Here is an 18,608-nt window from a genome sequence, read left to right as displayed (position 1 = left end):
CTAGCTCACTGCAGCCTCCGACTCCTGGGCTCCAGCAATCTTCCTTTCTCAGCCTCCAGAATAGCTGGGACTATAAGCACGTGCTACCACGCCTGAGCATAGCTATTTCAGAGCATTTTAAGACTCATGATCTTATTTAAAGGCAGGCCTGTCCACGAACTCACAGACCGTCAATTTGATTTATTTCTATTCAACTTTGCATTTATTGAATATCTTTGTAAGGAGAAAAGAGACTTCTTTCCTCACTAATTTGTCCGTTCGTGGCTGAGGCACCTGTGACATATGACAAAAGGTAGATTAAGAAGAGAAAACCATATAAATTTATTTCATGTAAGTTTTATATGACATAGGGCCTTCAGCAAAGATGATGCAGGGGAGCCTGTATAATTTTATGCTAAGTTTGATAAAGAGGGGACAGTCCTGCAGAAGCATGATTGGACAAAGGGGGCATGTTCCAGTGGTGAAAAGCTGGGGGGAACTCAGCAAGGCCTGTTTGGTCAGGTTCTTGGCATCTCTTTGGCTTCAAGGATAAGGGCATGTTTTTCCTTTGGGTATGGGTGGTACCTCTGGAGTGAAGTTTTTCTTCAGAGGAATGGCAGAGTTCTGTTATGGCCTGCTTCAGCGCGGAAGGGCAGAAGGTGAGAGTGACCTGCCTGCTTCTGCTCTTTCTTCAAATGCCAAAGTGTCATATTTTGGGGTGATGTGTCCTGAACCTTATTACTTTGCAATGTAGAACAACAGCTAAGGCACAGATTCTGCCTCTGGGTAGTTTACCATAAAATGATGTTTTCCCAAATCAGGTCAGGCCTAATTTTTGTTTATTTTAAAATTAGAAATGGAGGCTGGGCACGGTGGCTCACCCCTGTAATCCTAGCACTCTGGGGGGCCAAGGTGGGAGGATCCCTTGAGCTCAGGAGTTGGAGACAAGCCTGAGCAAGAATGAGACCCTGTCTCTAAAACTAAAAAATAAAAGTGAATTCTTCTGAATAAAAGAAGGGCTGCTTTTTATATGCTTATTTAGAGATAGTATTATTTTGACAGAGGACAGTTAGCCTGGTGAAAAGCCAGAGCAAAAGCAGGAAGTAGACAGCAGAAATCTAGAGGGACTTGAATTACGGGGATGTATATATTGGGGGGCTTGTGGGGGAGGTGTTGGCTCTGCTAATTGTATTGCTTTTCTGCCCTCTGCTGATTTAAACGGGGAAGAGCAAATCTATGAAAACACACGGTTCCTGGTTCCTTACATCTGGGAGACAAAAGGACCTGTGGGGACCTGATGAAACATACAGACACTACCCCAGAAAACAATGCAGATAAACACACAAGATTTCTCATATAATTTTCAGTGGCTTCATGGATAAACTATAGGATGGTAAAGAGCACATTCTTTTTTTTTTTTTCTTTCTGCTTTTTTTTTTTTTTGAGACCGAGTCTCGCTCTGCTGCCCAGGCTAGAGTGCCGTGGTGTCAGCCTGGCTCACAGTAACCTCAAACTCCTGGGCTCAAGCGATCCTCCTGCCTCAGCCTCCCAAGTAGCTGGGACTACAGGCATGTGCCACCATGCCCGGCTAATTTTTTCTATATATATTTTTAGCTGTCCATATAATTTTTTCCTATTTTTTGTAGAGACGGGGTCTCGCTCTTGCTCAGGCTGGTCTTGAACTCCTGAGCTCAAACGATCCGCCCGCCTCGGCCTCCCAGATGGGTTGTCTTTTATTATTGAGTAGTAACAGTTCTTTTTATACTGATGATACTGGATCCTTATCAGATATATAATTTGTAAATACTTTCTCCCATTCCATGAGCTGTCTTTCACTTTCTTGATACTGTTCCTTGTAGCACAAAAGTTTTTAATTTGATGAAGTCCTAGTGTTACAGCTCTTTTAGAATTTGTCTAGCAGGTTTTCCGGTCTTTACCGGAAAACCCCCACCACGCTTAAAAAAAATAATAATAATAATAATTTGATGAAGTCCAATTTATCTATTTGTCATTGTTACTTGTCCTTTAGGTAGCATATTTCAGAAATTGTTGCCTAATCCAAAGTCATGAAGATTAACACCTATGTTTTCTACTAAGAGTTTGATAGTTTTAGCTCTTACATTTAGGTTTTTGATCTATTTGGAGTTAATTTTTGTATATCTTTTGAAGTAGGGGTCCAAATTTATTATTATTCATGTGGATATCTAGTTATCTCAGCACCATTTGTTGAAAGGAGTATTCTTTTCCCACTGAATGATCTTCTTATTTTTTTTTTTTAATTTCAGCATATTATGGGGGTACAAAAGTTTAGGTTATGTATATTGCCCTTGCCCTCCTCCCCCTGCCACCCTTCTTAAATGTCAGTTGATCACATAGCTATTGGGAAGGTTACTATATTAAAAAAAAACAACAAAAAAACAGAAAATGACAAGTGTTAGTGAGGACGTATTAATAGAAAAATTGGAACTCTATGTACTATTTATTGGTGGGAAGGTAAAATGGTACAGCCACTATGGAAAATAGTATGGAAGTTCCTCAGAAAAATAAAAATAGAATTGCCATATGAGCCAGTAATTCCACTTCTGGGTTTAGCCAAAAGAACAGAAAGAAGGATCTTAAACAGATATTTGCACACCTATGTTCATAGCAGCATGATTGGCAATAGTTAGGAGGTAGAAGCAACCCAAATGTCCATTTACCAATAAGTAGACACACAAAATGTAGTATATACATACAATGAATATTATTCAGGCTTAAGAAGGAAGAAAATCCTGTCACATGCTACAGCATGGATGAATCTTGAGGATATTATGCTAAGTGAAATAAGACAATCATAAAAAGACAAACATTATATGATACCCCTTAGTTGAGATATCTAAAGTAGTTGAATTCACAGAAACAGAAAGTAGAATGCTGGTTGCCAGGGCCTGAGGCGGAGGGGAAAACGGGAGCTGTTGGTTAAGGGGTACAGAGTGTCAGTTTTGCAAGATGAAAAGGTTCTGGAGATCTGTTGCACAACAATATGAATATATTTAACACTACTGAACTGTACACTCAAAAATGGTTAAGATGGTAAATTTTGTATTGTGTGTTTTTATCACAACGAATATAAAATAAAACCAATTGACCATAGATGTGTGGGTTTATTTCTGTGTAGAGGTTTGTAGATGCTTCAAGGGATAAAGGGAGAGAGAGAGAGAGAGAGAGAGAGAGAGAGACAGAGAGAGAGAACAAAAAATAAAGATTAAGAAAGGGGGGCAGCAAAAAAAAAAAAAAGAAAAGAAAAGATTAAGAGAGGGGGCTGGGCGCGGTGGCTCACGCCTGTAATCCTAGCACTCTGGGAGGCCGAGGCAGGAGAATCACTCAAGGTCAGGAGTTCTAGACCAGCCTGAGCAAGAGCGAGACTCCGTCTCTACTAAAAATAGAAAGAAATGATTTGGACAGCTAAAAAAAATATATATAGAAAAAGAAATTAGCCGGGCATGGTGGCACATGCCTGTAGTCCCAGCTACTCGGGAGGCTGAGGCAGTAGGATCGCTTGAGCCCAGGAGTTTGAGGTTGCTGTGAGCTAGCCTGACGCCATGGACTCTAGCCCAGGCGACAGAGCAAGACTCTGTCTAAAAAAAAAACCAAACACTAATCTGTAGAGACAAAAAGTTCAGTGGTTGCTTGGGACTGGGAATAGGAGGATTGACTGCAAACAGACACTGAGAATTTGGTGGCGGGGGGTGATGGGAATTTTAAATATATTAATTGTGGAGTAGTTACATAAATGTATGTATACATTTTTCAAAATTCATAAATTTCGAGGTGTAGGATACTGACCTAAGCTGAATAGTTATATTTTATAGTTGATTATCTTTGACCTCTCTTACAAACGAAGTCATGATAGTCTATCATATCTCACGGTTCCAAATGTTTTTAAACAAAAGAGAAGATGGATAAAGTGCTCAATAGGAGTTCTAGTAGAAAACAAACCCAAATTGTACACCTTCTTTAGTACCTCCTGTGAGTATGTCCTACTGTATTAGTTTTCTGTTGATGCTGTAAAAGATTAACACACAATTAATGGTATAAATCTGTTGGGGTAGCTTAGAACTGTTAGGGTGACCTAGGAGTATTGCTGGCACAAGAACCTCTGCGGATGTGACAGTCTGCATAGGTGTGGCTGTTTTCCAAATGGTAAGGACATTCCAAGGGCAAGAGGAACTGAAAACCGTTTCTCTCCTGGGGTGGAAAACTGCTCCAGGGCTGCAACCAGGACCGCCCAACCTGCTGGAAAACAATCCCAAATTTATGTTTTTGTTTAGCTTTAGGCTAGAAATAGCTTTGCTGAGATCATTATGCACCTCAATATCTTAATCTTTATAAATAATCTTTAAAGTTTGCCTGTGGGATATCTTTAGGATATGTAATCTTTATGGAAACCTATAGAACATTGTTTGCCTGTGGGATGTCTTTCGAACATGTTTGTTTATATGATTTACGATGATCTTTTGTTTTTGGGATGAATAAATACAAGTGAGGAATTACTCTCAGGACTCTTGGTCTGGAAAGCCTTGAGTCCTCTGACCCCACTCTTTCTCTTCTATTGTCTCGTTTCTTATTCTTGCACAGTGCTCTGTCTTCCACCCTGTCGGCTGGGGCATTTCCTGGCATAAAATAATACAAATTATTTTGCAGTTCTGGAGGTCAAAAGTACAAAATGGGTCTCACTGGGCTAACATCAAGGTGTCATCAGGGTTGCGTTTCGTCTGGAGTCTCCAGGAGAGAAATAATTCCCTTGCCATTTCCAGTTTCTAGAGGCTTTCCTCATTCCTCGAAGTGTGGCCCCCTTTGAGCCAGCAATCATGTCACTCAGATCTCTGCTGCCATCTTTCTACCTCCATCTCTGATCCTGACTCTGACTCTTCTACCTCCCTCTTGTAAGGACCCTGTGATTAGATTGGGCACACCTGGATAATCCGGGATCCTCTCCCCATCTCAAGTTCCTTAATCAGATCTGCAAAGGCCCTTTTGCCTCATAAGGTAACATATTTATAGATTCCAGGGGTTAGGGCATGGATATTTTGGAGGGATGTTATCCCACCTTTATTCTACCATTATTCTACACTTGCCTAACTTGAAAAACTTGGTCTCTGAAGGACCTTTATTTATGATGTGGGTTATCTGCCCCTTCTTCAAAACCCTCATCTGCCATTGTCCGAAACAACTGCTTTATCTTGTGGAGGCTGGAGGCTGACTTTCATCGCTAAATAAAGCCTTATGTTTACGGTTCAGGTTTGAGGTTCATGGGGTCTTGAGATTTAAAGTTCAGAAGATCTAGATTTGAGACCCTACAGGGAGACTTAGGTCTTGAGAGAGTGACCTCAATTCCGGGCGTAGGTGCTGAGTGAGACTCAGAGGAATGTGTGGCTTGAATTTCACCCAGAGCTCAGGCAGCAGAGGGCAATGGCAATAGGGAAGTTTAGCATTCACGTTTTCAAGAAGGATAAAAAAGCAGAAGTGGCCTTGTCCATACACTTAACCTTAGCTTCAGGGAGAGAGAGCCCCAAAGACTTGTATGCTAGTTACCTGACTCAGAGGCCAAGGTCCTTCTGATTTTCCATCTAACAGTGCCCCTCCCCTTTCCAAGTGGGATTTATAGCGAAGAGCAAAGTGAGAGGAAGTGAGAAATAGACAAGTAGTAGCTGAAGGCCAACGCCACAGTGTCCCTACCATGTAACATAAAAACTTGCAGGTTATAGTAACAAACTCTCTCTTAACTTTGTTCTTCCTCTCTTCTCTCCATTAACCAATGCTGTGTCTATCTTGCCTTAACGTTAATTTAAAGGAAAGAGAAATGTTACAAAATTCAGATGTCATCAGAGAAGAACTTTGGAATTTGGCATCCCCAGGGATCTACTCTGCAGGGTGAGTGTTATTTGCATCGTAGGCTTCCTGGTCAGTAAAGACCCGTATCCCCAGGCTAACTTCCCTCTGAGTCTGCCGCCTGAGACTTAGAAATGAGTCATCCTCAGTCCAAGCAGGTGACAGTGGGCACACCTGAAGAAACAAAGTCCAGGCATGCTGCTGGCAGGAGCAATCAGCACAACATACAGTTTCAGGTGAAGGAGTCCAGAGACAGAGCGCCATGACTTCTGCGAAAGGTAAAATAGCTCTGCGGGCCTGGCGAACTCCGTATTCTTGAACAGAGAATCAAAAGTCGTGTGTGTGTGTGTCCTGCTCATGCTTGTGTTCTTGGTATTTTCTAATTTTCCTGTCATTGATTAATATATTAATATTATTCTTAAATAAGATTTATCATTATTATGAAATATTTACATCTCCAAGTGATTTTGACCAAATGACAATAAATCGGTACTTGTTTCACTGAAATAAAAAGTTAAGTAAAAATACAACTGTTTCAATAACAGTTTAAGATAAGAACAGAAGTAATAGCACAAGGGCAACTTGTCAACTAAAAAATGAATTGACAATGATTAATTGATAAATTAATGTGCAATTATTTGGTTATTTAGAAAGAGTCACAGGAGAGGGAGAACACTTCAGGATGTGTAAGTAAACGATTTCAGATGAGGTGAGATTTGAGCAGAATCCTAAAAGAAGAGTAGAATTTAGATTGACCAAGAAGAGGAGGAGATTCCAGGTTGATTGAATCCTACTGACAAACAGAATTTGAGAGAATTTACAGAGACCTGTTTTTGGAATATAATGATTAGGCTAGAGAAGAATTTATGGAAATAATCTGCAGTTAGACTAGAAAGCAAATTTGAAGTGATATTATAGACGGCTTTGAATGCTAGGCTAACGGAATGGAGGTTTATCCTTTTGGTGGAGAGAAAGTCTTTGTAGAATTTCTGAATAGCATAGAGATATAACTAAAATAGTGCTTTAGAGACATTTACATGGTATTTGATGGGTTTTGGACTGGAAGCAAAGAGACCAGTTAGAAGACTTGCAATAGTGGTGGGCATGGTAAGACAGGTGGTAATATACACAGCAGTTTGGGGCTTAAGTAACAATATATTTTCTCCATTATGTTCTCCTTTTACTAAAATTTGCTTTTAAGTGGCATATTGAAGGGAACACGATGCACATTATTTCCCTGAAGTATCTGGGTACCTTCCCTGGACTTGCCTATGAAGATGGTGTGTTTTATGCCTCAGACCACCCGAAATCATGTGGCTGCTAGCCTTGTCTTGCATCCCAGGGATAGTATTGGTCAGGTAGACAGTGAGCATATATCACTCTCTCCTTTTCTGAAGTTCTTACGGCTGCTTCAGTGCCTTCAAAGGAAGTGGCTTCTCATCATTAATATGCCCCTCTCCTATAGATACGGCCTCTGTTTTTGTAAGGCCCCCTTGGAGCAGATCACTGGTTCAAGGGCCCCAATTAATAAGGTCTGAGAAGTGCCCATTGCAAGATGTCAGGCACTCTGTTCCTCCTTCATATCAGTGCTCAAATTCCCTGTTCCTTTTTTTAAGACTATGAGATTTATTCTTCAGGTCACACTTAGGATAGTGTTTCCTGACTCTGTCCTACTCCCTAGATATCTGGCTAATTTCCCATTTTGGTTCTTCTTCCCAGCTAGAACTGATTTCCATCTACAGGAAACTGTGCCATGCATGGGCCCCTTCTCTGCAATCCTTCTCCTATCCCATGCAAATGCACAGATGTTACACACTCACACACACACCACACACATACACTCAGGCTTGGGTGAAGCACACCCTGTTTTAGAGGAAATGTCTCCCAGACCTTGTGACTCTTTGTTGAAAACAGCACTTGAGAGTTCAGGTCTGGCTAAAAGGGGGGCTGAATCTCTTGTCTGCATTCCCCCCGTAGCCACTTCTCCTTCAGATGGGGGAGTGGCTGACTTTGGTGTCTGTCTCTGACCCCTTGGGAAAGAGTTCCATGTGGGGGAACTGCTGCTCTCTGTCTCAAACATCGTGGATATCTGCTTCCTTGGAAAAGAGAGATTGGTGATGGTAATTGAGCTTCTTGATCTATGGCCTTTCCTCCTGCCTTCCCAGACAAGCTCCCAAATAACCAGGGCAAGTCCCTAACATGAGTTCTTTTTATTATTATTATTTTATATCACCTTTACTGGTTCTATTAACATGAGTTCTCATTGTCAAAATAAATGTCCATGTTCACCCAAATAAAACAAACGAGTTGAATTTTTGCCCTCCATGTCGTGGATTTCTGCACCACGAGTATTCCGAGTCCAGGCCTGGCCAGTGCCATTTCATCACTGGGGGCATCCCCAGGGCTCTGAGTCCTGAGGGGCAGGGCCCTCTCAAATCCAGTCCTTTTCCTTGAATCATCCCCACATTATCCAGAGTTTTCTTGCACTTGTAATAATGCCCAGGGCTTGTAAGGTCCTATGTGATCTGACTCGTCTCCTATCATCGCGTACCTTGGTCACTCTGACCTAGCCATGGTGACCTGCTTGCTCTTCCTTGAACAAGCCAAGGTCCTTTCAGTTCGGGTCTTTTGCACTTGCTGTTCCCTGTGCTTGGCATGCTCTCCCCTGCCCGATGTCCACACCTCGCTCCCTAACTTTACATTCACATCTCAGCTTTAATGCTCCTCTTCACAGAGGCCTTCCCTGACCACCATCTCCAAGATAGTGCCCCCATCACCTTTTATCCCCTTCCAATACTTTTCATAACACTGTCACTACCAACTTGATATTATATATGTATTTACTGTCACTCTTTCTCTTTTTTTTTTTGAGACAGGGTCTCACTCTGCTACTCAGGCTGGCACCATCATAGCTCACTGCAACCTCAAACTCCTAGGTGTCACGTGATCTTCCCACCTCAGCCTCCTGAGTAGCTGGGACTACAGGTGCACCACTACACCCAGCTAATTTTTGTAGGGACGGGGAGGGGCAGGGGGCTGGTCATGAACTCCTGGCCTCAATCAATCCTCCTGCCTCAGCCTTCCAAAGTGCTGGGATTATAGATGAGAACTATTGCGCCCAGCTCTTCCTCGTAAGCATATAAGCTCTATGAAAACGGGGATTTGTTTTGTTCACTGCTGTATCTCCACTACTTAGAAGAATGCCTCACATTTAGTAGGCTCTTAACACTGTTTTTGAAAGGATGAGAGGATAAATAAGTAAATCCACCCACACCCCCATACAGACTATAATTTGCCAAGTTCCAGGAGTGACTTAATATATGCTGGTCATTGGTATCCTCTCCTTGGCTGTTCTTGGTAATATGCCCCTGTGTGACAGCAAAGTGATAGGCACAGGGACCAGCCAGGGCTCTCGGCTACTTTAAGGATTCTTCTGACTACAGGAGGGATCAGGATTATCCCCATTCCCCGAGGCCCTGTGCGGCAGGAACCCAGACTGCTGTTCATGTCCACATCACCTTTCATTTCCCAGCTCCCGATTCTGGTGCTGACCCTACTGTTCATTTCTTTTCCTAAGAGCAGTGATTGTTCCTTCTTTTCTTTCTCCTTCCAAATTAACAGGATCCAAAGGGAGAATTTGTGCCACCTTTGAGATCCCCTATGCAGCAGGATTTTGCTGTAAATGTCTTCAGTAACCATGGGCTCCAGTTGAAGCCTGGTTCTCTTTTGCTGGTTCAGTGAGGTCTTGCTCTTGGCAATGTCATTTTACTGATATTACTTATAAAGATATCTTGTCTCCTTTCTCTTGATTTGTGGTATATATATATATATACATATATAGCCAGACACAACGGCTCATGCTGGTAACCCCAGAACTTTGGGAGGCCAAGGCAAGAGAATCACTTGAGGCCGGGAGTTCAAGGCCAGCCTGGGCAACATAGTGAGACCTTGTCTCAACAAAAAATTTAAAAAATTAAATTAGGCTGGGTGCGGTGGCTCACGCCTGTAATCCTATCACTCTGGGAGGCCAAGACAGGAGGATCACTCGAGGTCAGGAGTTCGAGACCAGCCTGAGCAAGAGCGAGACCCATCTCTACTAAAAAATAGAAATTATCTGGACAACTAAAAATATATAGAAAAAATTAGCCGGGCATGGTGGTGCATGCCTGTAGTCCCAGCTACTTGGGAGGCTGAGGCAGAAGGATTGCTTGAGCCCAGGAGTTTGAGGTTGCTGTGAGCTAGGCTGATGCCATGGCACTCTAGCCCGGGCGAAAGGGTGAAACTCTGTCTCCAAAAAATCAAAATAGAAACAAATAAATTAGCTGGTCAAGGTGGTGTACAGGTATAGTCCTAGCTACATACTAGGACTTGGGAGGCTGAGGCAGGAGGATCACTTGAGCCCAGGAGTTTGATGTTACAGTGAGCTATGATTGAGCCACTGAGCAACAGAGAGAGATCCTGTCTCTAAAAAAAAAAAAGCAACAAATTTATATACATATATGTGTGTGTGTGTGTATTTAAGTCAAAGGAGTCCTGGATTCTCTGCACACTGCCAAACATCCTTTCTTTAAATTGAAACTTTAGTTGGGATAATCATAGATTCACATGCAGTTTTAAAAAATATTATGGAGTCTCGGGACAGGCGCGGTGTCTCGTGCCTGTAATCCTAGCACTCTGGGAGGCCGAGGCGGGAGGATTGTTTGAGCTCAGGAGTTTGAGGTTGCTGTGAACTATGGTGACACCACTGAACTACTGAATTCTAGAGGGGAAATTCCTTATACACTTTTCTCAGTTCTATCTAATGGTTACATTTTACAAAACTATAGAATCATATCACAGCTAGGATTTCAACATTGGTACAGTCCAGCAGTTTGACTTGCACTCATGTGTGTGTAAGAGTGCTCAGTTCCATGCAATGCTGAGGCCTGTGCAGGGCACACAGTCACCACCACAGCCAGACACTGAACAGTTCCAACGGCTCAGAGACCTTCCGTTGCCCTTTCATAACCAAACCCTCCTCCTTCCTGCCCCACTCCTGTCCCTAACCCTTGACAGCCACTGATATGTCCTTATTTCTAAAAGGTTGTCATTTTAAAGTTTTATATAAAAGGAATCATACAGTCTGCAACCGTTTGAGATTGGTTTTCTTTTGTTCAGCCTGCTTTCCTGAAGAGTCATCCAAGTTGTTGCATGCAGCAATAGTTTGTTCTTTTTATTGCTGAAGGGAATTCCATGGTATGGATATACCACAGACTGTTTACCCATTCTCCTGTTAAAGGACATTTGGGCTGATTCCAGGTTTTAGATACTACACACAAAACAGCTGTGAGCATTCGTGTTTCAGGCTTTTGTGTGAACCTATGTTTTCATTTTTCTGAGACAAATGTTCAGGAGTGCAATTGTGCTGGGTAGTATGGTAGTTGTATTTTTAGTTAATTACCTTTTTTTAAAAAAAACTACCTTGAGGCCGGGCGCAGTGGCTCACACCTGTAATCCTAACTTTCTGGGAGGCAGAGGCAGGAGGATTGCTTGAGGTCAGGAGTTTAAGAGTCCTGCTCCAAGGACCAGTTCAACTTGAGTTCTATATCATGCAACTAACCGTTCGGCTAACAATTTGGCACTCATGGTTAGGATACATATATGCTAGGCTCAATTCAAGAGTAGTGACTTAGTACAAAATGCAGTTAGTTCAAATGATCCTGGCTGGGATGCCAAATTTAGATGTTTATGTCACAAGTATTATTGCTTCGCCTTTTCCTCTGTTAAATATTTATACACACACACTCATATATATATACACAGCATGCTAGGACACTGGCATTTTTTGCAACCCAGGCATATGCATGGCATATGCATGGCAAACCAGATAGTAGAGATAAGAAAGAAAAGCATTCTTACAGAGAAGGCTCTTACCTAGTGATTGGCATAGAGAAGACCAAGTCCTCAAGACCCTTAACTTGACATTTAATGCTATGATGTTTTTGCTACTGTAATAAATATGATATAAAACAGGCATCTTTCCAACACTCTAGGATTCTGATGCAATAATAACAGTGCCTACTGTTTATTAAGCATTGCTGTATCAGACACCATGCAAATGTTTTATATCATTGTGTTCTTAGTGTCTGTATTTGACAGATTAGGAAACTGAGGTTTAGAGAGGTTAGGGAACTTGCCAAATGTGTTGGAGAGAGTAATTGGCTAACTGGGATTATAGCCCATTTTTTTCTGATTCTAGAGCTTAGAATTTTGATTGCAACACTATATTGCTTCTTGAGACTATGCTAAGGCTCATGGATCCCTTAAGTTCATAATACCCTTCGAGAGTCCAAATGAAGGAGATTGTTTTCTTGGTTTTTTTTTTTTTTTTTTTTTTTTGAGACAGAGTCTCACTCTGTTGCCCGGGCTAGAGTGCCCTGATGTCAGCCTAGCTCACAGCAACCTCAAACTCCTGGGCTCAAGCGATCCTACTGCCTTAGCCTCCCAAGCAGCTGGGACTATAGGCATGTGCCACCATGGCTGGCTAATTTTTTCTATATATATTTTTAGTTGTCTGGCTAATTTCTTTTTATTTTTTTAGTAGAGATGGGTCTCACTCTTGCTCAGGCTGGTCTCGAACTCCTGAGCTCAAACGATCCTCCCGTCTTGGCCTCCCAGAGTGCTAGGATTACAGGTGTGAGCCACCTTGCTCGGCCGAAAATGAAGATTGTTGATGGCTGGGTTTTCTGCCTCCTCTGGGGCATGGAGTCCACCCTCCATGGAGGGTAAGGGCCAGGAGAGCCATCTAAGCAAAGTACTACCCAGATCACCCCAAACTCAGGGCCTCTGTCTTTCCAGTCCAGGTTTTCGTGCAGGTAGTGATGCTGATTGGTTAGTAGGCCAGATGAGGCACAATTTCATAACCATGGATAGTGGATGGTGATGTGACCAGTGTCATCCATGGGAGTCACAGGACTGCAGTATATAAATCCTCAAATATACATGTTTCCATTTGTGTATTTAGACAAAATCAAAGTCCCATCAACACCTTTTCCTTTTCCTGTTTTCCAAATTACTCCACACCCGTGATCTGCACCAGTCCCTAAGGCACCCAAAGCTGCCCATTTCTATGTCCAGACCAGGCCTCTGCATCATGTCATAACATGCACTTCCTGGATTTCCAGCTCATCACACAGGGAGTGATTGGTAATCTGGGCTACTTGGGCACCTTGCAATGTTTTCTTGGTGATTGATATCATGCTAAAGTCAGTTCCTTTCCCTTGTATGCAAACTGTTTCATGCTTCAGGGATCCAGATTACATGAAGTACTAGACCTTCACTTTCCGACTAAGCATATGGACAAGCGGCATTTAACTGACGTCCTTTTTTTTCCCTTTGCACTGTCTTTTTTCTTCAGTTCTGTTTTTTAACACTAGCCAATTTTTCTTCAGATTATTTTTCTACTTATTTCTAAATATTACCTGACGTTGAACATTAGTTTACTATCAACTTTATTCTTCATAATTTAACTCCTTACAAAATAAGATTTTAAATTATCGATTTGGTAAAATTAATCTTTGAAAATTTACTCTTTTATGAAGAGAATATCTGGTACAGTGAAAAGAACTTTGGAACTTTGGCATCAGATATATATACTATTTCTTTTCCTTTTTTTTTTTTTTTTTTTTTTTTAAGAGAGACAGAGTCTGTCTCCCAGGCTGGAGTGCAGTGGCACAATCATAGCTTATGGTAACCTTGAACTCCTGGGCTCAAGCCATCTTCCTTCCTCAGCCTCCTGAGTAGCTGTGACTGCAGGCCCACTGCCACATGCAGCTAATTTTTTTTTTTTTTTTGGTAGAGATGGGGGTCTCACTATGTTGCCCAGGTTGGTCTTGAACTCCTGGCCTCAATCAATCCTCCCACCTCAGCCTCCCAAAGCACTGGGATTACAGGCGTGAGCCACCATGCTCAACCTGAAATTACTATTTCTTAGGTATTAATGATTACATGTCCTGGGCTTGTTCCATTAGAGTTTTGTTATTTCTCAATTAGGTGACAAAAATATTTTAATGGTTAAATGGGTTGTGAAGTAAATAAAGAAGCTACTGCTGTTGGGTTCCATCATAAGGTCTAAGGCATAAGCAAAAAAAGAGAGAAGTTAAATAAGGCAGAAAAATAAGGAAGGGGAAAATATGTACTGGATAGTAGTGAAGGTCATTCAATCATTTATTCAATAAATATCTATTTCAGGCAGTGTGGTAGTGTCTGGAACAAGATATACATAATCCATATCTCATATAATTTACAACTTAATGTTATTACAGTCATGTAAATAGGCAATCATGATATAGCATGATAATTGCTCTGATGAAGGAAGTACGGGAGACTATGAGGTCACATAGAAATTACACCTAGGAGCCTCTGAGAAGTGACTTTCCCATTGCACTTTATCATTTCTGTTGGAGCCTTAAGGAGGATTACCTGGTTTGGGATTGGGTGTCTGGGCAAATAGATTTCAGCAGAGCCCTTAAAAATCTTGCTTTGCTCTGGCAAAATGAGCTGGTTCAATACAATTAATCCAGGAGAGAGCCTTTTGATTCCATTTTCTGCTACGATTTGCAGGTTTGGAAAAATTAGAGCACTTTTTCTTAGCAACTCAATTGGTATTTGGATGTTATTTGACATAATCATCTCTTGGTCAACAGGTCCTTCAACTGGTGATCCCACTCTGAGGTAAGAATGAAACCATCACAGTGCACACTGAACTCAATCAAGACTAAATGGGTCTTTAAGAGCAGCAGGACTACAGCTTTCTTTCTTGTTCCCTTTGCCATAGTTCCATTCTTTCTTCCTTTTTGCCTTTTCCAACTCCATTCTCTGTGATTATTGCTTTCTGTATCTTTGTTCTTATGTCCTTTGGTTTCTGTTTAAATAAATTACCTTCTAGATTGCTTCAATCTGTTACAGTTTTACTATTCTTTTTCTCTCTTTAAATCATATGTTTTTATAGCCATTAGTGCAATGTCTTGGGAACTCATTTGTGACTTTGACTTCTTTTCATACTATCTGCCCATTTTCCAGACATATCATTGTAACGGGAGATCACGTTAAGGAATGTGTTGTCTCATGATAGGTGGAAGGACTGAGCTATGTGATAAATGAATGTGATACTTTAGAGACAGTGGGAACTATTAGGATGTAATGAGTTTACAACTTAACCACATTACAAAGAGGAGTCCTCAGCACAATCCTATTTGCCTTGAGTCACAGACATGGATAGTGTTAAATCTAAAGATACCGTTGACAGACATTTGAATTTCTTTCTTATGAGGAATTAGTATACAGAATTCTAATGTAGAAGAATCTTGAGGCTCAATTACTCTTTGCTTAGACTCAACAATAGGATCTTGTTGGCAATTTGAAGTTTCAACACTTAAAATCTGGTTAAAGCCGGGTATGGTGGCTCACATTTATAATCCTAGCACTTTGGGAGGCCGAGGCTGGAGGATCACTTGAGGTCAGGAATTTGAGGCCAGCCTGAGCAAGAGCAAGACCGTGTCTCTACTAAAAATAGAAAAATTAGCCAGGTATGTTGGCCCTCAACTGTAGTCCCAGCTACTCGGGAGGCTGAGGCAGGAGGGGTCTCTTGAGCCCAGGAGTTTGAAGTTGCAGTGAGCTGTGATGATGCCACTGTACTCTAGCCTGAGTGACAGAGTGCAACTCTGTCTCAAAAAAGAAAAGAAAAAGAAAAAAAAATCTGGATAGAGCCCATCGTTGAGGAATAGTAAAGATAAGAATTAGGACATGGTACCTGTCGGTATGAAATAGAAAGATTAGAATATAGCCAGGTGCAGTGGCACGTGCCTGGAGTCTCAATTACCCAAGGGGCTAAGGCAGGAGGATCCTTTGAGCCTAGGAATTCAAGGCCAGTGTGGGCAACATAGCAAGACCTTGTCTCAAAAACAAAACAAAAAAAGGAGATTAGAATTTAACGAGGAAAGCTTTAAAAGAGAAACTAGGACACACTTATGCCTGAATTCAAGACTAAAATGCAATGGTGTTAGAGAGTGGTCTCCAAATAACATAACTAGGAAAAAGACCTCTTCACTGTGTTTGTAGGAGAAAATTGGATAATTCTAGCTAACTTTGAGGCATAGAAGAAAAAAAATGTTGCCTGTGATGTCATGTTTCAGATCTGCCTGATAGAAGAGGGGACTAGGAAATGATGTCTAAGGTCCCCCGAAGGATTGTGTGACAACATGGGGGTGCTTTTTACATTTCAGGAGAAGAATTGAGCCCTGGGAATTTGAAGCCTTCTTTGACCCCAGAGAACTGCGTAAAGAGGCCTGTCTGCTTTATGAAATCAAGTGGGGCTCAAGCCACAAGATCTGGAGAAACACAGGCAAAAGCACCACCAGTCACGTTGAAGTAAACTTTATAGAAAAATTTACCTCAGAAAGACGTTCTGACTCTCCCATCAGCTGCTCCATCACCTGGTTCTTGTCCTGGAGTCCCTGTTGGGAATGTTCCAAGGCTATTAGAGAATTTCGGAGCCAACACCCTAGGGTGACTCTGGTTATTTACGTAGCACGGCTTTTTTGGCACATGGATCAACAAAACCGGCAAGGACTCAGGGACCTCATCAACAGTGGGGTCACTGTCCAGATGATGAGAGTCTCAGGTAAAAACAGTACACAACGAACCTTAATTGTTCATGAGAGACTGTGGAGGTAGCAGCTGCTTGTAGGCCAGAAAATTGGTTACCTCAGACAGGAAGTCTCAGAAGTAAAAGTCTGGAATAATGTGAGGAAGGACTAGGTCTGAAATCCCTGGCAAGGATAGTATCGAAAATAACAACTCCTTCCTTCAGTCTCGCCACTGTGGCCTCTCAGCCATCTTCAGATGAACTGCTCTATTCTTTTTAGGGAGTCTAGCCCAGCTCCAGCAGCAAATAGGTCAGAGGTTTTATGTATGGTACACTTTCACGTTGGGGCTCTCTTTAAGTAATTTAACCATTGTGCTTATCGAATGATCCAGATTTGTGTTTCCTTAGAGTATTGTCACTGCTGGAGGAATTTTGTCAACTACCCACCTGGGAAAGAAGCTTCCTGTCCAACATACCCACCTCTGTGGGTGATGCTGTATGCACTGGAACTGCACTGCATAATCCTAGTAAGTTACTTTAAGGGGCAAAGATTCTAATGCAAAAAGAAGCATCCTTCTTCAAAGTTTTTGCTTTTTGGTTTTTATTGAGACTGGGTCTCGCTCGGTCACCCAGGCTGGAGTGCAGTGGCGTAATCACAGCTCACTGTAGCCTCCAACTTCTGGGCTCAAGCAATCCTCTTGGCTCAGCGTCCCAAGTAGCTGGGACTACAGGTGCTCACCATCACACCCCAGTATTTTTCTTGCTTTTTGTTGAGTTGAGTTTTCACTATGTTGCCCAGGCTGGCCTTAACCTTCTGGCCTCAAGTGATCCTCCTGCCCTGGTCTCCCAAAGTGTTAGGATTACAGGCCTGAGCCACCACACCCATTTTTTTTTTTTTTTTTTTTTTGAGACAGAGTCTTGCTCTATTGCCCAGGTTAGAATGCTGTGGCGTGGCGTCAGCCTCGCTCACAGCAACCTCAAACTCCTGGAGTTTGAGGATCCTCCTGCCTCGGCCTCCCAGAGTGCTAGGATTATAGGCATGAGCCACCGCACCCTGCCAAAATTCTTTCCTGAGAATTTTGAGACATATTCTTTTCATTATCTTTTTGCCATTTATATTGAGATTGAGTTATTTAACTAGTTGGTCCATCCTAAGAAAACTTGAGAACAAGATAATCTCTTTGTGGGAAATAAGTGGGAAAACAGGAATTTGCATAAACTTGTCTCAGATATATGTGGATCCCTCATTTATTCCATTTTATCATTATAACTGTTGTTATTACAACACACAAGGCTCTGTAGTATTTCAAATATTGTCCTCTCCCTTATTGGTATGTGTCATCTTATTGAAGAAATGTAGGTATCTCATTTGGAGTCTCTTGAAAGTAGTTCAGGGCCGGGCGCCGTGGCTCACACCTGTAATCCTAGCACTCTGGGAGGCCGATGTGGGAGGATCATTTGAGCTCAGGAATTCGAAACCAGCCTGAACAAGAGCGAGATCCTGTCTCTACTAAAAAATAGAAAGAAATTAGCTGGACAACTAAAAATATATAGAAAAAATTAGCCAGGCATGGTGGCGCGTGCCTGTAGTCCCAGCTACTCGGGAGGCTGAGGCAGGAGGATTGCTTGAGCCCAGGAGTTTGAGGTTGCTGTGAGCTAGGCTGATGCCACAGCACTCTAGCCAGGGTGACAGAGTGAGACTCTGCCTCAAAAAAAAAAAAAAGAAAAGAAAAGAAAGTGGTTCAATGGTCTTCCAATTGACATTTTAAATGTTCATGGTAATAATAGTATTAATTAAAGTATTTATTCTAAGAATTAAATATAATCCTTTTTTATTCCAGAGTCTTCCACCCTGTTTAAAGATTTCAAGAAGATGTCAAAATCAGCTTACATTTTTCAGACTTACTCTTCAAAATTGCCATTACCAAACGATTCCCCCCCACATCCTTTTAGCCACAGGGTTGATTCAGCCTTCTGTGACTTGGAGATGAATAGAATGATTCCTTGCCTGTACTGTCTCAAGAACAAACCATGGTGACCCACTAAAGAGTGAATGCCATTAAGAATCTAGAAATGTTCACAGATTACCCCAAAACTTTGTAGCTTTAAACAAAAATAAATATTTATTATCTCT

General features: G+C 41.8%; 1 protein-coding gene and 1 non-coding gene across 2 annotated transcripts; both read left to right on the top strand.

Moving 5' to 3' along the window:
- The first annotated feature begins 1,866 nt into the window (after positions 1-1,866).
- On the top strand, positions 1,867-1,928 carry LOC123640892. The gene has a single exon (XR_006736126.1). It is a non-coding gene; the product is annotated as a U7 small nuclear RNA (small nuclear RNA).
- Positions 1,929-6,088: 4,160 nt separating this feature from the next.
- APOBEC1 (apolipoprotein B mRNA editing enzyme catalytic subunit 1) lies at positions 6,089-18,608 on the top strand. Its single transcript, XM_045554387.1, has 5 exons — positions 6,089-6,128; positions 14,535-14,562; positions 16,113-16,510; positions 16,883-17,001; positions 18,316-18,608. Exons 1-5 carry the CDS (start codon positions 6,113-6,115, stop codon positions 18,463-18,465), a joined length of 711 nt encoding a protein of 236 aa, XP_045410343.1. The 5' UTR covers positions 6,089-6,112; the 3' UTR covers positions 18,466-18,608.

Source organism: Lemur catta, chromosome 6 (genome assembly GCF_020740605.2).
Source record: "Lemur catta isolate mLemCat1 chromosome 6, mLemCat1.pri, whole genome shotgun sequence".
NCBI lineage: Eukaryota > Metazoa > Chordata > Mammalia > Primates > Lemuridae > Lemur > Lemur catta.
This window is presented reverse-complemented; position numbering and strand designations above follow the sequence as displayed.

What these genes read in the sequence shown, in the direction of transcription:
- APOBEC1 (XM_045554387.1), top strand. An exon ending in CCAGATGATGAGAGTCTCAG is followed by an intron (nt 16,511 to 16,882) that starts GTAAAAACAGTA and finishes GTGTTTCCTTAG; the next exon opens with AGTATTGTCACTGCTGGAGG. An exon ending in AACTGCACTGCATAATCCTA is followed by an intron (nt 17,002 to 18,315) that starts GTAAGTTACTTT and finishes TTTTTATTCCAG; the next exon opens with AGTCTTCCACCCTGTTTAAA.